Here is a 25051-nt window from a genome sequence, read left to right as displayed (position 1 = left end):
TTCCTACTTATCCTCCCCCTGCCATCCTGCCAGGGAGGAACCAGCTATGACGCCATGCTGCCCAGGACTCTGAAAGCAACCGATCGACCAAACTATTATATCTGATATAAAGCTTGTTTATGTAACACTGAAGACTAAGAGGTCACCGTGTGCTTATTCAGTATTCATGCTATATGACTAGACAGCCAAACATTTACTTTGTTAAACCTTACAATATGCATATGTATTAACCATGTACCAATCAGAATTATGTATGTTATTGTTAACCACTTTTTGCTAATAAAAGCAGGGACTGGAATTATCCATCTTGTTGTCTGTGCCAATCAGATGTAGAATTATGTATGTTATTGTTAAAACACTTTTTGCTTATGAAAGCAGGGACTGCCCCTGCTTTCTTCAGTTCAGGCTTATCCATCTTGTTGTGTGTAGGTTCCAGACTCTTTCTGCAGAAATAAATCCTATTTCATACATGGATATACCTCATCATGCTGGTTATTCTAAGGGGAGAATTTTCTCTGCCCAACATTATGAACAATTACAACCATTATGAGGACCTCTACAAACCAATGAAGATGAAACTGAATAGTTTAGATTCATTATTTTGTTAATATTTAAACAAAAACAGTGTATTTTCTGTTCATATGCCAGTGCTAAGAGGTATAATAAATAGTTCTGTTCCCAAGAACAGTTCCACAGGGAGAATATTCCCGGAGACAGCCTCCAGTCGGCCTCTCCATCCTGCTGCTGCCGCTACTGTTTCAGCTAGGCAGGCATTGCGCTTGTGCACCAGAGGACAGGAATGAAGCATTTTGCCTGGATTTACTATAGCTTTTTTGTTTCTTTGCTGTCAATTTTTTGTTTCATACCACTATTTAAAATAAACAAAAAAATGATTTACTTCAGCTAAGTGTCATTCATTTCAGACATGCACTTGATAAGATGAATGTACACTCACTAATGAAACGGCTCCACAGGAAACCAGTCCCTGCTCTCTCGTGCACTCTGTGCTCTGTAATCTCTGTAGTGATTGTCACATATGACTCTGCTTCTCTCTGTATGCAAGTCCTGTAATGTGTCCTCTGTGAGGTCTATGTCACATCCATGGTGTATGGCTATGTAGTGTAGAACACAGCACACCACAAAGAATGCATTGACTTTCTGAGGGCTGTACAGTGATGTACCACCCAGTCCATCCAACATTCTAAAATGCATTTTCAACATTCCATAGGTCCACTCAATCATTGACCCAGCCCAGCCAAACACATGATTAAAAGCAAGTTTCCAGTGCATTCTGGGCTCATTGTAAACACTATCTGAGGGGTGTAAAGCCGGTCTCCCACCTGTCTCATTCAAGTAGCTTACACAATTAACTCCACTGCCCAAATAGCCAGCATTGGACTGCATAACTGAATACAGCTTTACTTTCAAATAGTTAAACTGAAATAAACAAAATATTTCTTGTATCTGTTGTTATGTGTTTATGGACTCACGTGTGGCACAGTTATAATGCCAACATAGCACGAGTTAAAACCTGGTATGGGTTGGTTTAACTGCAAACGCATTATTCAACACCAAACTAACACAGTGCGGAATGTTTCTATTGGCACATCCCCGATTGCACCAACAAACCCATGTTGACACAACCAGATTAACATTACATTACATTACAGGCATTTAGCAGACGCTCTTATCCAGAGCGACGTACAACAATTAACCACAGACCATAAAACGAATAATCCTGGTGAAAGTGAAAAATAAGACACAAGCAATTCCAGGTGTGTTTGTGCCTGTGCTGTCACCAAAATACGGCACATTTTCTTAATACTGTAACTTAATATCTCATAAAAAACACGTTTTCAACGTACAAAAATGCCAAGTTACTCAAAAGTATTGATATCAAAATGACGCCAAGTTACGGTACTACAAACAATATAGGCTATCTTGCCTCACCGAAATTTAATAACATGTATTCCAAAGCAATGCTACCCAATATTTCCTCAATTCTTTCAAGTCACTTGGCCCTGTGTGTATATAAGCGTGCAGTACATGGACAGGCCAAACATATGTGTGGATGGCTTTCTCACAGTCATGATTGATTGAATAGACATCTGTCCAATTTGTATTGGTATGTATGTATTTTGGTGGTCAGCCTTTCTGTTGCGTGAATGATTGTATGTTTCTTGGTATAAATGTCTGTTCGTAAATGTGAATTTAACATGCTGCGAGGGAAATGTCCCCATGGGGATAAAGAAGTTCTCTATGTATGTATGTACAATATGTATTTTACATGTATTCATTGTACGTAGCAAATATACAATCACTTGTACATTTAGTCAAATTCAGTTCAGAAGCAAGTATAAACATATGTTTTCTGGAGAAATATGCCTCCTGTAGTGACTGACCAGCAGTTTTCTACATGAATTTCAATGTGTTCCATGAGGCAATACGAAATATTTGACACTTTGATCTGACACAACGTTTGCATGACATTGTAATATGGTAAAATTACAAAACACAGGGCCAAGTGACTTGAAAGAATTGAGGAAATATTGGGTAGCATTGCTTTGGAATACATGTTATTAAATTTCGGTGAGGCAAGATAGCCTATATTGTTTGTAGTACCGTAACTTGGCGTCATTTTGATATCAATACTTTTGAGTAACTTGGCATTTTTGTACGTTGAAAACGTGTTTTTTATGAGATATCATTTCTTTTTGCAAAGCGTTTTATTACGAGAGTGAGAAATGCGAAGTGACCCTGTAAGAAATGGTTGTGGATTATGGCTATCATTGTGTGAATTTCTACAGTCTGATGAGCGTGTACGTTTAGCAGTTTCGGTTTGCTATATATGTAAAACAGTGGCTGTGACAAATAGTTCGGTGGCGTAATTGTAAACGCATCAGAAAAGGTGAAATATGGCCAGTGTAGCTATGTAGGCTACTCACGGATTTGACGGGCATCCAACGAGCCTTGATTGACAAAAGAATCAGCAAGCCCGTAGAATTAGAGCTGCCTAGGTCGCAACTTGTATACCCTTCTGTCCTGCTCCGTTGTCTGTTATTTCGTGAAGATGCACTTTTAGTGTTTGTAAGGTTTATAAGGCATTTTGATAGGCTTATCTGCAGGTAGGAATCCTCTTTGCTGTTTTGTTAAGCTAGAACCGGAAAAGTTGATAGTGGAGAATAGGAGCAGACGCATATGTCCCAGCAGGCTTTGCATATGAGAAAATAACAAGTGTGAGATAAATTAGGCGAAATGATGAAATTGCGTAGTTGAAACAATATGTTTTTTTTAGCAGAATCGGCATGTAATTGAAGGTTGACATGATCACAAACTATAGTGCGAAGTAAATGAAGTGACCATGAGCGAGCTTAGTTTCCTTATAAAACGGTGTATAACAGTCTGTATTTAATATTAGTTGTTTAAGTGGAGGGTTAAATAACGTGTGCAATCTATTGCACGAATGTGTTTTTCTCATGTTCAGTGCTAGTAGTTATACTTATGAGTGAATCATGATTTTAAATGTAATGTTTTAATGCGGAGTTGCAGAACGTACATACGTAGTAATTGTTTGTAGCCTATGTGGCTAGATAGAGAACAGGGCGAGGTAACAAGAATGTAGAAACGTGGCGTTTGCTGATATGAAGGTTTTGTACGGTAGCCAAGTGAAGAAATATAGTTAGTAGAAATGGCACAGCGGTGAACTGGTGTAACTTTTTAATAAAAGGAATACATTTGCCGTCATGAAATGCATATGGGTGGCCGTGAGTGAGTTTTGGTAAAGCAAATATAATCGTAAGAAAACGTTAGTGTAAAAGAGGAAATGATCTGCCTGAGGGCGAGTCGGGATTCAAGCCTTCAACTGGAGGTTTACCAGTCTGTGACTTCGTTAGTGCAGCACCATGTCATAGCTATGCAATGCGTGAAATATCATTAGCAAACCTGCCGGTGGTTTTAAAGAAGAACACAGGCCAGTAAGCACAGAAGAGCTCCCGTTGAATCCATATGGCTTAGCAATATTGTAGCCGGTTAATAACTGAACGTACAGACGGTAAGTCATAATGCATATGGCTTAGCAATATTGTAGCCGGTTAATAACTGAACGGTGAACGGCGGGTAGATATGGTGCAAAAGCAATAATTGATAAGTAGTAAACAATTATTAGTGAGGGTCGAAGCAGGTTAAAGAAACGTGTTCTTAGCTGGGCTTGAACCTACGACCCCGTGTTCCCAAGACTGTAACCTTGCCCACTAGGCCACAGGTGGACTAACTGTTTAGATTGCGGAGTTGCAGAACATACATACGTAGTAATTGTTTGTAGCCTATGTGGCTAGATAGAGAAGAACAGGGCGAGGTAACATGAATGTAGAAACGTGGCGTTTGCTGATATGAAGGTTTTGTACGGTAGCCAAGTGAAGAAATATAGTTAGTAGAAATGGCACAGCGGTGAACTGGTGTAACTTTTTAATAAAAGGAATACATTTGCCGTCATGAAATGCATATGGGTGGCCGTGAGTGAGTTTTGGTAAAGCAAATATAACAGTAAGAAAACGTTAGTGTAAAAGAGGAAATGATCTGCCTGAGGGCGAGTCGGGATTCAAGCCTTCAACCGGAGGTTTACCAGTCTGTGACTTCGTTAGTGCAGCACCATGCCATAGCTATGCAATGCGTGAAATATCATTAGCAAACATGCCGGTGGTTTTAAAGAAGAACACAGGCCAGTAAGCACAGAAGAGCTCCCGTTGAATCCATATGGCTTAGCAATATTGTAGCCGGTTAATAACTGAACGGTGAACGGCGGGTAGATATGGTGCAAAAGCAATAATTGATAAGTAGTAGACAATAATTAGTGAGGGTCGAAGCAGGTTAAAGAAAGACGTTCCTAGCTGGGCTTGAACCTACGACTCCGTGTTTTCAAGACTGTAACTTTGCCCACTAGGCCACAGGCAGACTAGCTGTTTAAACTGGAAATGTTTCAGAGTAAAAAGGTATGGCTATTTTGCGTGTGTATGCACGTTTTTGATTGGGTCGTGTAGGTGAAGATTTTGCTGGTGTCAGTGAAATGTCCAATGGGGAGACATGTTGTTAGTGGGATAGGCGGCAGGAAAAATAAGAATGAGAAGAAGAAGAAGAAGAAGAAGAAGAAGACGAAAGAGAAGAAGAAGAAGAAGAAGAAGAAGAAGAAGGAGAAAACGCAAAATCCCCTTAGTTTGGGGCTTTATTGTGTGGACATGTGAAGTTTTTTATGAATTCTGTTTGTTGAAATGGGGTCAGAATGTACAGAATTTAACGTTTTTAAGGGCTGAGTGTCTGTGGCTGTTGTGGTTATTTCTGTGGGGAACCCTGAAAAGTGCCAAACTCTCGGTGCTGTATAGGTATATATATATATAAAATAATAATATATATATATGGGGCATGCCCCCGCCAAGGCGTAACTTGGCGGGATGGCATACCTGCCATCCCAATAGCACCTCTTCATTTTAATCTGCTTGAATTGTATGTTCTGATAAAAGTTGATCTATCAGATTACTCTGATATCAATAAACTCCTTATTTATTTCACAATTGCTATCTTTGCAAATAATTAGTAATTGTATTAAATTAGTAAATAGTAATATCAAATTAAATTAAATATATGATAAGTGATGAGGTTTTGCAATTGATGCTTCTTATGTTCTGGATATAAAACATCAAATGAGGGCACTAGTTAAAACATCTTGATTCAGAAATCGTTTTTTTTAAACCACATTTTCGTTTGCCTTTATAGCACTTTATTCTTACTAGAAATTGAAAGTGGGAAAATATGTGGTCAATCATCTACATTATTAATGACATAATACTCACATGGCCTTCCTGCAGTTCCTGACTACAGGTACCAGTCTCTGATGGCCTGCTGCTGATGTGTTGTAGGTCTTCAAGTCAAACTCATCCAGGATCTCCTCTGACATCACTAATACAAAGGCCAGAGCTGAACACTGGTCTGGTTCCAGCTTTTTATTAGAAAGTTTTCCTGATCTCAGGGAATTCTGGATTTCCTCCACTAGAGAATTGTCATTCAGTTCATTGAGACAGTGGAACAGATTGATGATCCTCTCTGCTGATGACTCCTCTATGAGCCACTTCTTAATGTACTGGACTATTTTCTCTATGCTCACAGATCTGCTTTCTATCATTCGTCTTTCAAAGCAAGTCAAAACAGATCTGCTTCCTGTCTGTGTCAGTAGTCCTCCTAAAAGAGTCTGAATGGAGTCCAGAGAGAGGCCAAGAAGGAATCGGAGGAAAAGGTCCAGGTGTCCATTCTTACTCTCTAAGGCCTGATCCACTGCACTCCTGTGTAATTCAGACAGCTGCACTATGTTACTGTGAGGTTTTAATCCTTCTGCTTTGAGTACATTTCTGTTCTCATTTACACATGAATGAAACACAAACAAGGCAGCCAGATACTCCTGAATGCTCAGATGCACAAAGCAGTAGACCTTCTCCTGATACAACATACACTCCTCTTTAAAGATCTCTGTGCACACCCCAGAGTACACTGAAGCTTCACTGACAACAATGCCACTCTCTCTCAGGTCCTCTTCATAGAATATCAGATTGCCTTTTTCCAGCTGTCGAAAAGCCAGCTTCCCCAGTTTCAGGATGATTTCTATATCTGATTTTGACATCTTCTTTGGGTCTGTCTCGTCAGTGCCATGATATTTCTGATTCTTCACATTAGTCTGAATGAGCAGGAAGCGTGTGTACATTTCAGTCAGCGTTTTGGGCAGATCTCCCCTCTCTGCTTTACCCAACATTGTCTCCAGAACAGTAGCAGAAATCCAGCAGAAGACTGGTATGTGACACATTATGTAGAGACTCCTGGATGACTTTATGTGTGAGATAATACTGCTGGCCAGGTTCTGATCTCTGATTCTCTTCCTGAAGTACTCCTCCTTCTGTGGGTCATTGAACTCTCGTACCTCTGTCACCTGGTGGACACACTCAGGAGGGATCTGATTGACCGCTGCTGGTCGGGATGTGATCCAGAGGAGAGCAGAGGGAAGCAGATTCCCCTTAATGAGGTTGGTCAGCAGCACATCCACTGATGATGACTCTGTTACATCACGGCAGATCTCTTTGCTTTGGAAATCTAGAGGAAGTCGACACTCATCCAGACCATCAAAGATAAATAAAACTTTGACTTCATCATCTTCAACATTTTTGATCTCTTTCACTTGTGGAAAGTAGTGCTGCAGAAGCTGCATTAGACTGAATGCTTTTTCCTTCTTCAAATTCAGATCTCGGAAAGGAAGAGTGAAGATGAAATCAACATCCTGATTGGCTTTTTCTTCTGCCCAGTCCAGAATGAACTTCTGCACAGAGACGGTTTTCCCAATGCCAGCGATGCCCTTTGTAAGCACAGTTCTGGGTTTCTCTTGTCCAGGTAAAGGCTGAAAGATGTCATTGCAGAGGATTGCAGTCTCCTGTGTGGTTTCTCTCTTGGATGCTGTCTCAATCTGTCTGACCTCGTGTTCATTATTAACCCCCCCATTTCCCCCCTCTGTGATGTAGAGCTCTGTATAGATATCATTCAAAAGGGTTTGGTTGCCCTGCTTTGCTAAACCTTCAAATATGCATTCAAACTGCTTCTTCAGATGAGTTTTCAGTTCCTGCTGGGCCCTTTTTATGGATTCATCTGAAAAGAGGAAATATAATAAATAACTGTTTAAAATAAGATTAAAATTTCCCTTTCAATTAACAGATTTTAAGAAGAAACAATCAATAGAAATGTTAACACACTCAGTGTTCACAGTATTTAACACATACAGTATCATAGTGTTACATACTTCTATCAGTATGTTACACACCTCACACAGTCATACACTCCTGTATCACAGTGTGTAACACACCCCTCACACAGTATTACATACATCTCATAAAAAACATGTTTTCAACATACAAAAATGCCAAGTTACTCACACATACAACACATACACCGTCAATAACTCATTCATTCAGACTGCCAAAATCCAGGCCTGCCATTAAAAGTATTGATCTCAAAATGACGCCAAGTTAAGGTACTACAAACAATATAGGCTATCTTGCCTCACCGAAATTTAATAACATGTATTCCAAAGCAATGCTACCCAATATTTCCTCAATTCTTTCGGGATGGCATACCTGCCATCCCAATTCCATCCTTGAAATTGAATTTCTTGCTGCACAAGCATCAGTGTCACTGTCACTCTCGCTATAATCGTTTTTGATTGAATGAACACAAATGGGTTTTTTCATGGTGAAAAGGAGAACGCACTTTTTCGATTCCCAACCTACTGCCAGTGTCTGATGATGTGTAGGTATCCCTCCAACAAGAGTGACTAGCTACACGGAAGAGGGAAGCTAATTTTTGGAATCATATTAAAGAAAACTGCTGGCAAGTTAACAATTTATATGTTGCTATTTGATTATAGCTGAAGCATTTCTGACATTGAACATGAAAAATGAACTGTAAAAATATGTTTTCTGAAAAATCGCCAAAACGGGATTGACCAGGGTCTTACACAGGTTTTATATTGCAGACTTATAATATGACAAGAGAGTTAGGGATCGGATCCATAAAAATACTTGAATGGCGACTACGCTGACCACTATCCTAAAGTATGGTACCCGATACCAGACCACTATTAGCTGGGACTTTATTTTTCCCAAATAGCTTACGAATGATATCTCAAGCCACAGAGCTAAGCGTTTCTCTAAAGATGGCCAGTCACCCCAAAATACAACGTAGTGTGACATCAAGTACAATTTCTCAATGCAGAATGATGGAAGCTGTCTCTGAGGAAAAAACATAGATAAAAAGTTACAATCTGCTGCCTCCTACTGTCGGAACCCTGCAAGTAGCCTATTTCTCTCTGGCTGGCAGAACCTCTGCCGTAGAGGCAAATGCATCAAATGAAACCCTAAATCACTGTATTGAAAACGCAGGTGCCAGACCAGGTAACATTAAACGTAGGTTAAGACATAGGAAAAATGATTTAATGAATCAAAACATAGTACCCATTCTTACTCTTACAAACAGCATGAACCCCACCACCCCTACCTAAGGGACAATGAAGTCAATTAAACTGAAAAAATGTTTTTATGATTAAAAAATTGTTTCTCATCTTGATTATTAACTACTGTATTCAATGAACCCCTAATGGAAAAAAAAACTACATAATGCTAGCCTAAAATGTTTTGATTTTTTTTGTTTGTTAATATTTTTTCTTTCCTCTTTAGCTGTATGTTTGATTTGCATAAGCTTAGGTAAAGAAAAGAAAAAACCAAAAAGCTTCCAAGGGTGTAATACATCTTCAGCCATTATGCTTTATTCAAACTTCCACAAGTTATATTTTGTAAAGACAAGCTCCTGCACATGACCTGGGGGCAGTCTGCGTTGGGGAGACACAACATCCCTTGCTATGTTGAAAGTTGCTTGAAACACTCGTTGGGGGGCAGGTCAGATATTTTAGAGTCACATGAGCCAGTGCTGGGTGTGTCATTAGCCAACAACCTGGAATAATTTAACTCTAGTAAGGCCTCGTTGTTTTACTGCATACTACCGCTTACAAAACCGTACACTGCAAAACTATTTTCTTGAAGTAAAGTACACAACTGAATCAATTTTAACATTTGTACTTCTAAATTTTAGCGGTTTTATTATATAGGCTAAGGGAAAATGTATCGAGGCATATTACAGGAACACTGAGAAAAGCGCCAAAATGTGCATGGCAAAACGCAAAACAGAAAAAGTAGTTAAAGAAAGTAGTAGTAGTTAAGTGCAATATGCACGTCACTCTCCTCTTATCAATTCCTCAGAGAACGCGCAGCTTTGGTGGTTTTCTGGAACTGCACACACACAAATCGGATATATTTCACTCAGTTGTCATGTAGCTATTTTATTCAGTTTATTCAAAGTCTCAGTTTTAGAGAAAACACAAAAATATGTTGATGGAAGTGGGTAACACTTTGGCAAGGTCTGGTTTATCCGTCTCTCTCTCTCTCTTTTCTGGTATTTCATAATCAATTGTTTAATGTTTTGTTGTATATCTTCTGTTTTGTAATTTAGAAGTAGTGAGCCTGCATTCAATAAAGAATGTATGATTTCAACGCATTAATCTATTTGACTGCTTTGTAGTAAATTCAATTAGCTAATCTTAAAACCTAATATAGAGCTTGTTTTGACTTGTTGGTTGATTCCACCAGTTTTCTGTAGACTGACTTATCAATGAATTTGGCGAATTAACTGATAATTAATAAATAGGATAGGATAAAGAGGTCGTCATATTCTCGGTTTGCACATCTGCAGGCGCACAAGTAGGACTTGAACACCCTGTTGCAGGGTCATGCTTTTGCTTCTGGAACGAGCCTCTTCACAGCGTGAGACACCCGGAAGTCCTTATAATCTGTCATGGTTTTAGCTGATACTACCATTTCTTTTCCTTCCTGCGCCTTTTCTTCAGTTATTACGGCCATTGGTTTTTTCATACGCCTTTTCTTAAGTTATTACGGCCATTGAGTTCTCCATTTTGTTAAGCCTTGATTTGCTTCAGTTTCACTTATGTTGCACGAGAGCCGGTAATCTGTCAAGCGAGGTAAAGGTAAAGGTAAAGGTAAAGGTTTGAGAGTTGTGATATTGGATTGTTGTGGCTATAAAATTAGCACAACAGTCTTTAGCTAATAGGTTGTTGGCAACAAGTTAGTGCCACAACCTAAACTCAGAATTCTTTCTTTAGGGTGTTACTTTTTCAGCCTCGGTTCGAGGTCTGTTTTCTTTGAGTTGCTCCGTTTTCTGCTCAGGCAGTTTTGTTTTATTTTCAGAAAGTTCATACTCCTTAAGCTTTAGTTTTTTCTTACCCAGTACGTGGGTTGTTTAGAGCTTTTCTTTGGGATACTCTCCCTTAGGAGTATTGTTTTCCTTTCTGTTATTTTTCCGCTGTCCTTTTGTCTCTTGAGACTTTGGTTATTCTACCCCTGGTGAATAGCTTAAAGAACCCCCTGTTCAGTCGCGATTGGTCTCCCAAAACCCCCACTCCCTCACATAATCTAATTCTTTTATACTGACTGCTGAGTTTGATTCCTGGATACAAACTCAGGGCAGTCTGTCTGATGGGACAGTGGTCTAGTTACTGGTTTTTGAGCAAAAGATTTAACCCCCCTCAAGGTCATTTAATCTTGTTAATTTACTTGTCCCCGTATTCACTGTTTGAGGCAATATTTTAATAAATGTAAATGCCTTTGTATACATGTTATTTGTGGCATTTTATATATGTAATATTGTCAATGTAAAACACTATTATGAAAGTGTAGATGCTATAAATCATTGTTAGATTTGCTATCTAAACTCAGTTCAGAATTCTAATGGACACACAGTAGCAGTGAGGGAAAACTCTTACTGTGCTCATCTCTCTCCAGTGAGTCGGCAAGATCCTTCTGATTCATGTTCCTCAGGATGTGGAGTGTGATCTTCAGAGACCTCTCACTGCCACAGGTCTCCAGCATGTTCTCAACTATGTACAGGGCCTCACGATCCTCTTGCTCACTCTTGAACAAGTTCTTCATACGTGTCATAAGCCTATCCAGCACAGACTCTTCAGGCAAACTCTTAAAGCATTCTGGGAAATCCTGTCTCAGGTGGCTCTTAAACTGTTTCAACTTGTTATCCTTCTCTAACTTCATCAGAGTGTGCAGGAGAGACTGAAACAAACACATGAAGAGGTGTGCTGTATCAGAGTGAAATAAACACATGAAGAGGTGTGCTGTATCAGAGTGAAATAAACACATGAAGAGGTGTGCTGTATCCGTGTGAAATAAACAGGAAGATGTGTGCTGTATCAGTGTGAAATAAACACATGAAGAGGTGTGCTGTATCAGTGTGGAATAAGCACATGAAGAGGTGTGCTGTATCAGTGTGTGAAATAAACACATGAAGAGGTGTGCTGTATCAGTGTGAAATAAACACATGAAGAGGTGTGCTGTATCAGTGTGGAATAAACACATGAAGAGGTGTGCCGTATCAGTGTGTGAAATAAACACAGGAAGAGGTGTGCCGTATCAGTGTGTGAAATAAACACATGAAGGGGTGTGCTGCATCACAATAATAAATGAACACATGACAAATAAATAGGTCATAATACATGTGAACTGTAAAATTGACATTTTGTGATGTGACTTGTATGGTTACACATGTATTTGCAGATTATCCTGGATAATGACATGACTACTTTATATTGGCATATTGATCTTCTGGGGGAATCCCACTCCTGGAGGGGTGGCTGTTAGGGGACAATGGCTATCCGTTAAAGACAAGGCTGAAGATAATATAATAGAGTGCGTGAATAGTCATTCAATTGAAAACTCCCAAAAACATGCACTGTAGCCCAATAGAGAGGACGTTTGGAATGATGAAAATGCACTTCAGATGTTCGCATAAGTCAGGTGGAACTTTACAATACAGCCCTCAGAAGGCCTGAATATTCTTTGTGGCGTGTTGTGTGTTGCATAACGTTGCCAAAGTCATGGATGTCTCAGACATAAATGAGGACACATTATAGGACTTTAGAAGGCGTGATGCTGAACTGTATGTGCTGATGCACATTAATGAACTGAGATACCCCAGCAGCACGGGCGAGGAGGAATCAGCTGGCAGAAGAGCTGCTTCATCTACAGCCTGTTATGCAGACAGAATGGTTCATTTGATTTAAAAAGTCCACAACATTGCCCTGCGAATACTGCATTTATTTCGACATTTTAAATCACCTTTTTATGATTAATTTTCAAATATGTTCTGCGGGATTCACTGAGCATGATGGTCATTTTTTAGATCTCCAAATTTTAATGGACTCGCACAGAAACAGGTCTTTATGAGGTAAATCCGTTTTTTCTAAGACTTTTAAAATCCACCATTATATTATCAATCCACCAAGGTGCAAGTGCAGATGGCCTTTATAAGGAATGTGAGATGATATGCTGATTAGTTTATCACATGTTTATGCCCAGGACACACCTATAAATTAAGACGGTAGGATCAGCCCATTGGAACCTTGTGCCTTACACTGCGCTCAAATAATCCACTGTTAAACGAGTATAAGTGGGATTGGACAAAACCTAAATGCACTTGTACCATGCACTTTAGACCATGTGCTAAGATCATTAAAATAGAGCATTTTTTATTGCATTTTTTAAATGTTTAAGTAAAAAGCTGGTTTATTGTGTTCATATGATATTACACTTTAGATGGTCATGAATAATATAAAAAAGGTGCAATATGTTATTAATATTAAGGGCAATGCACTTGTAAACATTATCCTTGCACTAAATTATATAGGCATTATATATACTCAAATGGATTTACTGCACAAAGAAAACACATAACCAATTTAAAATGATCTCATACCTTTTTTGTGGAAGATAATTTATCTGAACTCTTCTCTTCGAAAGGGCTGGACTTCAGTGACTGCTGGATCCTGTGAACAAAACATGGAGACAGAGCTTCCAGTGAAACTCATCCTCTTACTGCAGCTCAAACTCACAGCACATGGAGACAGAGCTTCCAGTTAAACTTATCCTCTTACAGCAGCTCTATCCAGAAGAATCTGTTTTACACAATGTGTACTGAACCATTTGCATAGTTTCTCTCTTGTACACACATCAGAGTTAGAAATGAATGAGTGGTACGCACAGAATGCACAAAGCAAGTTCTGTCAGGAAACTCAAAAATCGCAGCTGACCAATCGGTTGGCTCCATTAACCGCATACTCGCGTGTTTCCACAATCATCCAATTACATACACACAACACTCTTCTCTTACCCATCCAATCACAGGCACACATCACCAATGGAGCGGCTTTTTGAACCACCAATCAGACCTCTCAGTGCTGCTGCTTGCCTGCGCTGCTTTTGCCTGCTTCACTGCTGCTGCTCAGAACTGCACTCACCCTCCACCACCCCATCATCATCTACTGTTTGGATCTGCTCCTAGATACTGGGGGTTTACTGGTATTCCTCCTGTTTAGTAGGGGAGATGTATAGTACTCCCTGTTAGATAGGGTACCTAAAGCAGATCCATTCACCGCCAAAACAAAAATATGTATTTCCATATCCATGTAAGTATTTTAATGTGTGTCGTCCTTAGCTGCATGAAATGTGGTTTAAGTTCGCTCCTTGTTGATTAATTCACATGAAATACGAAGCCACTCCTGTCTGACCTGTGTTAACAGCTAGAATATAGGGACAGAGTGAGGAATGGAGGGAGGGGAAGTTTAGCTCTGATACTGAAGGGAATGGATCCAGGGTCATTTATTGCAGAAATTTAACAAGAAAAAACACCATCTAAACAGCTGTGAGCCAACATGGTATACCACACCTACCCCTGAACACACCATAATACACCCACCTACACCTGAATGTGACCTAATACACCTACCTAGAGCAGAATGTGACATAATACACCCACCTACCTCTGAACATGCCATGTTACACCCACCTACACAAGACATCATTAGTTAACTTTTAACCGCATTTAGTTTCGTGCTTTTTTGAAAAATGGGCGATTTGTGTTGTATTCAAACCCTTGTCGACGCAGGGTCATTTTTGGTTACTAGTTTCTATTTTTGGGAGCCCAATAGAAACCAATGCGCTATGTCCTAAGGCAAAGTAAAGCCCCCAGTAAGCTACGAGAGAAGCAGACGTCAGAGGTGCGAAGTTGAACTGTTTCAAAATGTATGGTGCAAACCACGTGGAAATTGCATTTTTTAAATGATTTAGCTTAAGGGGTTAGATAGTAGTGTCAATTTAAACCTGTTTAATTACCTTTGATCACCTGTGAACTCTCCTCTGAAATTGAATGGAAGACCCATTGAACGATCACTCTTCATAGACAGACAGCTGGGTGCAGGTGACCCTGCTTTTTCTACCTGAACCCTGTGAACGAAACAGAGACAGAGCTTCCAGTTCAATTCATCTTCTTACCACAGCTCTATGTCACTGCACATCTGGCGATGACATAATAAACCCCACATTCACCTGAATGTGACATAATACACCCACCTACACCTGAAAGGTGACAGTGACACTGAAAGGTATATTTCCCTCCTGCCCCCTAATGGTATGGGCAGAAGCGCCCACAGAATGGGGATAAAGTAAAGATTTGCAATTTATTAAAAAAGGGGCTACAAACACGTCACAAATTCGAGCTCAACGGCTGCAACAGCCTCCTTTTTGGCCAACAACACCACTCGTTCCCTTATCAGCACTAATGGCAATAAATGTCAGTAAAATAAAAGGAACCTCCCCACCCCCCAATCGCCTGTTGCGCACTAACCCACATCATAAAACTTAATTTTGTGTACTTTCCATAGTTACTTGGACTCAATTATATTTGCACGAAGCAGGTATGCCATTTAAGTTTTCAGAACAACACCTCAGATCACCAAAAAAATTATTTAGAAAAAAGTTTTAATGTCCACATGTAATGTACATACATTGCATTCACTTTTGGTATATCCAATACTTGTGTCTTTATGGCTCTTTTGTCTAGGCTAGAGTTTCTGTAATCCAAAATGCCTCTGCTCATATTTGGGTGTAATGTCCGAAGTCTGAGACTGCTATCTAGTGTAATGCTAGTATACAGTAGCTCAGTGTTACAACGTTATCACAAGTTGAATGATCACGTTTAACTATACGATGGTAATGCCTAGTTTTTGTTGCTTTCTTTCGGTTTTTCTGGTACTGTATGGGACAATCTGCTCTAACCTAGCTAGCGATGAGAAACGGTTTATATATTTCCGTTTATATATTATATATGTGTATTATTATAATGTATTATATATGTCTCTTACAATTATCAATGTTAATGAGTGCAGGATACACACCCAACCTGCCCATGTCTGCCAAACAGGTTGCAATAATCTAATCTTGTTTATCACAATTTAATTGTCATAACTAGGTTAAAAATGATAAAGAAGTATTAAGAAGACAATCAGTTGTCACTTCCGGGGAGTATATCCTGGACGTTTAAGAGTAGTGCAAACCATGTGGAAATTGCCTTTTCTAAATGCTTTGGGTTAAGGGGTTAGATAGTAGTGTCAATTTAAGCCTGTTTAATTACCTTTGATCACCTGTGAACTCTCCTCTGAAATTGAATGGAAGACCCATTGAACGATCACTCTTCAGAGACACACAGCTGGGTACAGGTGACCCTGCTCTTTCTACCTGGACCCTGTGAACAAAACACAGAGACAGAGCATCCAGTTAAATTCATCTTTTACTACAGCTGTAAGTCACTGCACGTCTGACTGTGACATAATAAACCCCACCAACGCCTGAATGTGATATAATACACCCACCTACACCTAAAAAGTGACAATGACATTGCAGTGTAAGTTCCCCCACTGCCCCCTAGTGGCATTGGCAGCAGCGCCAACAGAATGGGGATAAAGTAAAGAAGAGCAATTTATTAAAAAAGGAGCTACGAAGTACAAACACGTCACAAATTCGAGCTCAACGGCTGCAACAGACTCCTTTTTGGCCAACAACGCCACTCGCTCCCTTAGCAGCGCTAATGGCAATAAATGTCAGTAAAATAAAAGGAACCTCCCCACCCCCCAATCGCCTGTTGCGCACCAACCCACATCATAAAACTTAATTTTGTGTACTTTCCATAGTTACTTGGACTCAATTATATTTGCAAGAAGCAGGTATGCCATTTAAGTTTTCAGAACAACACCTCAGATCACCAAAAAAATTATTTAGAAAAAAGTTTTAATGTCCACATGTAATGTACATACATTGCATTCACTTTTGGCATATCCAATACTTGTGTCTTTATGGCTCTTTTGTCTAGGCGAGAGTTTCTGTAATCCAAAATGCCTCTGCTCATATTTGGGTGTAATGTCCGAAGTTTGAGACTGCTATCTAGTGTAATGCTAGTGTACAGTAGCTCAGTGTTACAACGTTATCACAAGTTGAATGATCACGTTTAACTATACGATGGTAATGCCTAGTTTTTGTTGCTTTCTTTCGGTTTTTCTGGTACTGCATGGGACAATCTGCTCTAACCTAGCTAGCGATGAGAAACGGTTTATATATGATGTCTCTTACAATTATCAATGTTAATGAGTGCAGGATACACACCCAACCTGCCCATGTCTGCCAAACAGGTTGCAATAATCTAATCTTGTTTATCACAATTTAATTGTCATAACTAGGTTAAAAATGATAAAGAAGTATTAAGAAGACAATCAGTTGTCACTTCCGGGGAATATATCCTGGACGTTTAAGAGTAGTGCAAACCATGTGGAAATTGCCTTTTCTAAATTCTTTGGGTTAAGGGGTTAGATAGTAGTGTCAATTTAAGCCTGTTTAATTACCTTTGATCACCTGTGAACTCTCCTCTGAAATTGAATGGAAGACCCATTGAACGATCACTCTTCAGAGACACACAGCTGGGTACAGGTGACCCTGCTCTTTCTACCTGGACCCTGTGAACAAAACATGGGGACAGAGCTTCCAGTTAAATTCAGCTTTTACTACAGCTGTAAGTCACTGCACATCTGACTGTGACATAATAAACCCCACCAACACCTGAATGTGATATAATACACCCACCTACACCTGAAAGGTGACAATGACATTGCAGTGTAAGTTCCCCCACTGCCCCCTAGTGGTATGGGCAGCAGCGCCCACAGAATAGGGATAAAGAAAAGATGAGCAATTTATTTAAAAAAGGGGCTACAAACACGTCACAAATTCGAGCTTAACGGCTGCAACAGACTCCTTTTTGGCCAACAACACCACTCGTTCTCTTATCAGCACTAATGGCAATAAATGTCAGTAAAATGAAAGGAGCCTCCCCATCCCCCAATCATTCATTGCACACTAACCCACATCATAAAACATGTTTTTTATACTTTCCATAATTACCTTGCCTTTCTTATTTTTGCATGAAAAAATGGATTCCATTTAAGCTGTCAGAACAGCACCTCAGATCACCAAAACAATCATTCAGAAACATGTTTTAATGTCCATATGTAATATACTTACATTGGATTCACTTTTGGTATATCCAATACTTGCATCTTTATGGCTCTTTTGTCTATGTAAGAGTTTCTGTAATCCAAAATGCCTCTGCTCATATTTGGGTGTAATTTCCGGAGTGTGAGACTGCTATCTAGAGTAATGCTAGTATACAGTAGCTCAGTGTTACAACGTTATCACAAGTTGAATGATCACGTTTAACTATACGATGGTAATGCCTAGTTTTTGTTGCCTTCTTTCGGTTTTTCTGGTACTGCATGGGACAATCTGCGCTAACTCATCCTCTTACTGCAGCTCTAACTCACAGCACATGGAGACAGAGCTTCCAGTTAAACTCATCCTCTTACTGCAGCTCTAACTCATATCACATTAAATATCTGATTCATGCATTTGTACCTCTTCCTCTCACTGCTGAGGGTTCCTCCTTTGGTCTTTGGCTCCTCTGAGAGATTCATTTTAGAAACAGCGCCCCCTATCTAAGGAGACAGGAACACATTAGACCAGACTGGACCACAAGTGGCTTCCAACCCAAATTAGCCTGCAAACACACAACATGAGCACACACTGAACACTCGCTTGGACACACAAACACACAATATAGCGTAGTTTTGACTGGAAGTAATGCAGAATTTAAATGGGCCCTGAAAATGCACTATACAGACATCTCAAAAGGAGTGATGTTACCCTTGATACTGAAGCTCAGGAGCGTGTGTCCAGAAAAACACCACAGCGCACTAGAAACAGTGTGCCGAGGCTTGATTAGTTTCTGCCATAAACACGTGATCAATGACGTCCAAGCTTCATTCGGTACACACAACCATGTGACCGCTTTGGTAACTGACTCAAAGGAAGCAAAGCTTTGGCGCAGGTTTCGTGGGTAGAGCAAGCAGTTTGTGTCAGTCGTGAGCTAGTGAGTCACAGTGACTGCTTTAAGAATCCGAGACATTGTGCAGAGATGGAACCAGCCAGGAACAGAGAGCGGTCTGCAGTTTGGGAGCATTTTAAAATGATATCAGCACCTAAGCTTTGTCCTCCTGAGACCCAGGGGAAAATATGTTAAAAATGACATTTTTTCTATATTTTTTGTGTTATAATATATTATAGCAATACACATGTATAAAAATGCAAATATAAAAAAATAAAAACAATCAGTTAGGAATAATGCTTTCTAAGTGCAGTTTTACTTAATATTATTAAAATTAAAATAAAATAAAAACTAATTTTAACTCTGGAAATAATTGGAAAGACCACCAGGTCCAAGAACATGTAATCTCACATCCAAATTTATGACATTTAAAGACCATAATGTATTATAGACACAGAGACAATTAAGCTATCATGAAGGCTTGAAGATATAACTAGAAATGTTACATCCTCCACAGAGGATAAACATGAATGTCTTTGTCCCAGAAGGATGAGAGAAAATTATTATATGAATACATACAACAATAACCCTTTATTTCAATGACCTGTTCAATGTTGCAAAAGTACCTCCTCTCCCCATTTAATAGTTATTACTCCGAAGTTTCAAGGTGGACACAATGCTGATGACTATCTTTTAAAAGTCTTTTATTGAATCTCTTTTAACCTTTAATATGATCTGCTGGTCTGGTAACCTAAATCTTAAGTGCAAGAGTAGACTGGCCAACATTGTAAAATTAGCTGGCAGGATCATCTGATACAGCTGACCCCTCCCAGCTGTATCAGATAGGATCTATAAGGAAGGCCCAGTCCATTCTGAGGGATTCCCAGCATCCCCTGTTCAATCAGTTTGTATTACTTCCCTCAGAGCGCAGATATACACCGATCAGTCACAACATCAACAACAACCTAATATTGTGTAGGTCCCCCTTGTGCCACCAAAACAGCTCTGACCCGTCTCCACCTCTGAAGGTGTCCTCTGGTATATTTGTATTTGTGTATATATTTGTATCTACTGTATATTCGTATCTGATATTTTGTATCTACTGTAAATTTGTATTTGATTGTGTTACTTTATTGTCTTCTAAGCTGCAACAGTGAAAATTCCCCCCGGAGATCAATAAAGTACACTACTACTTATTACATTATTGGTTTTATTACATAAAAAATTTGAAATGGATTACATTATTGGGAGTTATTACACTATTGGTAGTTTATTACATTATCAGTTGCTACAGGGCTATAAAAAGCCAAGATATTGTTAGAGGGTGAATTATTTCCACATGATTTTAAAAACTCTCGACGGGTCAGAGCGGTTTTGGCGGCACGAGGGGGACCTACACAATATTAGGCAGGTGGTTTTAATGTTGTGGCTGATCGGTGTAGGCACCCTATTTTAAAATAGGATCCCTATGTTAAAAACAAACAGGATTAAACGCTCTTTTGTCCCAAGTGTCACTGGCTTTCTTAATAAGTAATAGTGATACGTTTTGCAGTGATTTTAATGTTTATCTGTTGTCATAAATATAGTCATTGCTATTTATTATATACCATGCTGCAGTACAGACTGCCCCCATGGGGACAATAAAGACTCTAACTAACACCAAACCTATATCCTTTGTGTGATATACCGGAACATTTATTCGGAATACCCCCTCATTAATGCAAATAGGCTACTCCTAACTGCACATTATGTGGCTGTAACTCAATATAGACATTACATTACATTACAGACATTTACCAAACTCTCCTATCCAGAGCGACTTACACAACTTCTTTTTTGTCACATATTTTTTTACATTACATCCATACAGCTGGATGTATACTGAAGTAATGCAGGCTAGGTACCTTGCTCAAGGGTACTATGGCAGTGTCCTACCTGGGACTCGAACCTGTGATTTATAGGTTAAAAGGCCAGCTCCTTACCTATTAGAATGGGCAAAATGTGTGATCTAAGCGACTTTGACTGTGCCAGATGGATGGTGCCAGATGTGGTGGTTCCAGCATCACAGAAACAGCTGCCCTCCTGTGATTTTCATGCAGTACAGCCTCTAGAGTTTACAGAGAATGGCGTGATAAACAAAAAACACCTTGTTAATGAGAGATCAGAGGACAGTGGTTCTTAACCTGGGTTCGGTCGAACCCTAGGGGTTCGGTGAGTCGGTCTCAGGGGTTCGGTGGAGCCTCCGCCGCAGAGGTCCACCCCTCAGTCTAGTCTGCAGTTAGTTAAAGAAGGGTTCGGTGAATGAGCATATGAAACTGGTGGGGTTCGGTGCCTCCAACAAGGTTAAGAACCACTGTCAGAGGAGAATGGACAGACTAGTTCAAGCTAACAGAAAGGCCACAAATGAAATAACAGCTATGCTTGGCCAAAGAGCTCTAATGTCATCTCTCAGGACCACAGTAGATGAGACAAAGGAGACAATTTAGATTCTTGAAACTGTCTCCCAGTAAAACCATTTTCCCTGAAGCCATTCCAAATAGCCTTTTGGCATGGAGGTAGCATCTAATTTTGGAGCATCTAATGTAGCAATTAATAGAAACTTGGTGACCCCCCGATGCAACCAAGTTCTGTAATTCTCCAACTGTGACCACTGGATATTTCTTTGCTCCCTGAACTATCTACCTCACTGTGCATTGGCTAAGATCACTATCTACTGGGCAGGTTTAACACTACTCCAGGGGTTTTTAAATTATTAATATTTGGTCTTACTTCCTTATTTTTGAAGGTCAACAACCATTTTTTCTTCATTTGTCAGTTTGTTGCTTTTGATGAAAAATGGACTTTGTAAGCATGTTGCCTCAGTTGTATACTCCAGTGAAGCAGCAAGCCATGGAAGAGCACGACACAGCTCCTTAGGCCTGAGATCAGCTTAATGTCTTATATACATGCTGGTGTAGATCAGCTTCATCTCATATCTACATGCTGGTGTAAAATTGACTCTGTAAGATTTTATTTTTTTAGGGTGCCAATAATTGTGACCCCTATAAAGTCAGTACCTGAGATGCATGTATTTTGCTTGTAGGCGTATGCAATATGCTAGTGACAATTTATAGCCGACTGATATCCCAGTCATTGCGTTATGTAAAATTATAACAAAACATTTGGCAACGTTAACTACCCATGCTTCCAGTCAGTGTTTCGACTGCACATTTACCCTTAAACAACCCCCCTTAAATCACATTTAACAAAATGCAAACAGGCTCGTGAGAAATCTTCTTGGAAACATAAAAAAACGACTCAAATAAATAATTAATGAAAGCAGATCAATATTTCTTAAGTAGCCTAATTGTATCACATAAAAGCCATTTTATAATGTAAATGCAATTTTATCATGTATTCTCCGTTGCAAAGTAGTTATAATTCTAATATTAATCGCAATTATGTTTCATTTAAATTGCTTAACTTCAATCCAACTCGTAAAACGTAAATTCGCTTTGACGTGGTGGCTTTGAAATCAGACGCGTTCAGGCTGTTAAGTAGACTTACATGCACAGTTACATGCTGCCACCTTGTGGTACATACAAGAAACGGCGTCTTAATGCAACTAAAGCCGCAGTTCTTTTCCGTTCTTGTTACTATTTATTTTTATACAGGCATTTAGCAGACGCTCGTATCCAGAGCGACTTACACAACTTTTACACTACTATTAAAGTAGTTGCTGAATTTAATATCATTGAAACCTGTACGTATTCAATATAATTCATTGGCAAGGACATGGCCACTCGGTCTTTGTGAATTGAACCTAGTCAGAGTTGGATAGCAAATATGCAAATGAATATCCTTTTAGCATCTTTTTAGCATGCTCTTGTATACGGAAGCCAATGTCTCGTTTCAAATAATAGAAGACCAACTATAAAATCTCCATACGTGAATTAACTACCGACCACCGACTTAAACATGGCAGAAATCAAGTTAATTTGTCTTAATCCAAACTTTGTGAATACAGAGCAAAAATAACATTTTGACTTTACAATCCGCACAGTTAAAATGTTCGGGCTGTTTTTGTTACAGTAGCAGGTGTAATAATGAAGCCAACGACAGGCCTGTGACTTGCGTAATATCCAAATAGGTAAAATGATCATAAAATACTAAATAAATTCTAAAATTTAAGTTAGACTTTTAAAAAGTTATTTGAAAAGGGTATTTTTGTTTTTTGTCCCAAATGGAGAATTTGAAAAACCCTAGTACTCCTCGCGCGCCATTTTATTGCCTGTTTTATTTGACTAAATTAAGCGTTATTGCGATCATAGTTGCAGATTCCTATTCCTCCAAACACCCCTTCTCATCTAGCTGCTATTCTCCCCATCCCACTCCACAACAGACTACTTACTCCGTTCTTTTATCCAGTTTTATTCCTTTTTTTTTTACTGCATCCTCTTTGTCCTCCGTCTTTAAAATGGCGTTTGAGTTTGAAACAGTTCCTCTTCCTCTTTTGACCTTTTTTTTGTTACTTTTTTACTGGTTCAAGTAAGCCTTCTTATTTGCATTAGCTGCATTCATTTATTGTATTTAATTAGTTACCCAGAAGAGACACACATTCCTTGCATGTAGACATTTGCCTAATTTTAATGTCTACACGTACCAATTGAACGATTTTAAAATTATGCTGCCGTTGGGAATGGAATTGTTCAAATATATTGGTATCATCTGTAGGCTAAACCCACAAATAAGCCTGTTCGAGTGTAGCGAACATCCGCGTCACTGTAAGAAATGTTCTTTTTTCAAGATGCACAATATGACGATGGACAGAAAATAAAAAATAGTAAAAATTAACCATCTGTCTCACTCAGTGTCCCTGACACAATCACTGACGCTTTCACTTCCTCATGACCAGTTATATGCGTATATGTGCTTAAGTTTGTGGCGAGTGGTTTCTGTTATCACGAGGCTATTTGTTATCTCTATTCTTAACAGTCTATTTTTGTTTGTAAATTTAGGTGTAAGGTTTGTTATTATGAACGTTCTGATATGTGCATCTCCAATCGTTGACTGTTAGTTTGTAAGTCAATTTGTAAGGTTACTTGTCATTTGTTGTTTGTATGTTTTTCATTATATCTGTGTCTGTCGTTAAAAAATATGATACAAACAGGAGCCAAGGCACTGTGGCTGCCCACTAAAAGTAGTTAGAATGAGTCAAGTGCAGAGGATTAATTATTCTTTCTCTTCGAGTCACTAACATGTCCTTGTATTGATGCCTGGCAGATTTTATAGAACTTTCTGAGCTGTGTCTAGAAGTTTTGTATGACAGGTCATTGCCAGAATTAAAAGATGAATTTTTGATTCAGTGCAAACAGCTGCAGTTTATTTGTAATAACTCAATGTTTACTCAATGGATAATCAACTGAGTTTCCAACTTGATAAATACATCAACATAATTATGAACAATGATTAGTCAAGAAAGGCCTGTCAATTATGGCCAGTTATAATGAAATATAATGACCAAGCACAAAATCTCATCAGCTGACATGGTATCAGTGAGCTGTAACCAAAATAATTTATATTTGACCTGTAACTGCATGATTGTACATAGTGTATCTGTGGCTATGATTTGATGTTACAGTGGACAGAGTTACACTTATGAAATCAGATCTCATGATCAGATTCAATGAGAAATAATAGTAGGAGAAGCCATTTATGATTCATTGGCCCTTAAATCTTTTTGACAAGGGAGGGGGGTGTATTTATAGACCATTTTATTTGTCTAAGATTTCTTGCATCTGAATCTGATCACAAAAATCTGATTTTAATAATATATATTGTGGTCATTGTGACCATATACTCCTAATAAAGAAAAAATTACACAATTCTGTCTGCAGACGTTAAAAAGCCAACACTGAATCTATAATTGAAGACAGCATAAAGGGTCAAACCCCAAAGGGTTATCCCTTCAGAATAAGAAACATCAGTGTCTATGTCCTTGCTCACTAGTGAAAACATGCAACCATTTATGATGTCTGCAATAATGACAATTTTATTGAACTCTTAGTGCAGCAGTGAGGGCAACTCATAGTGAGGGCGACATAGCTCAGGAGGTAAGACTGATTGTCTGGCAGTTGGAGGGTTGCTGGTTCAA

General features: G+C 39.1%; 1 protein-coding gene across 2 annotated transcripts in view; it reads right to left on the bottom strand.

The window, feature by feature from the left end:
* The window catches only part of LOC135242400 (protein NLRC3-like), a 1894071-nt gene extending 1870154 nt beyond the window's left edge, over positions 1-23917 (bottom strand). The window contains exons 1-9 of one of the 2 annotated variants that reach the window (XM_064313444.1): positions 23309-23917; positions 20901-21025; positions 18450-18529; positions 17387-17497; positions 16126-16236; positions 14829-14939; positions 13414-13483; positions 11414-11714; positions 5786-7674 (exon numbers count right to left, since the gene is read on the bottom strand). In XM_064313444.1, the coding sequence (XP_064169514.1) occupies positions 5840-7674; positions 11414-11714; positions 13414-13483; positions 14829-14939; positions 16126-16236; positions 17387-17497; positions 18450-18508 (2598 nt within the window). In that variant the 5' untranslated portion in view covers positions 18509-18529; positions 20901-21025; positions 23309-23917 and the 3' untranslated portion in view covers positions 5786-5839. Of the gene's footprint in view, positions 1-5785; positions 7675-11413; positions 11715-13413; positions 13484-14828; positions 14940-16125; positions 16237-17386; positions 17498-18449; positions 18530-20900; positions 21026-23308 lie in introns of those variants that run through there. The other variant, XM_064313443.1, reaches the window with a different exon arrangement.
* Between the last annotated feature and the right edge of the window lie 1134 nt (positions 23918-25051).

Source organism: Anguilla rostrata, chromosome 16 (genome assembly GCF_018555375.3).
Source record: "Anguilla rostrata isolate EN2019 chromosome 16, ASM1855537v3, whole genome shotgun sequence".
In the NCBI taxonomy this organism is placed as follows: domain Eukaryota; kingdom Metazoa; phylum Chordata; class Actinopteri; order Anguilliformes; family Anguillidae; genus Anguilla; species Anguilla rostrata.
The sequence above is the reverse complement of the archived record's forward strand: the minus strand, read 5'-3'. Positions and strand labels throughout refer to the sequence as shown.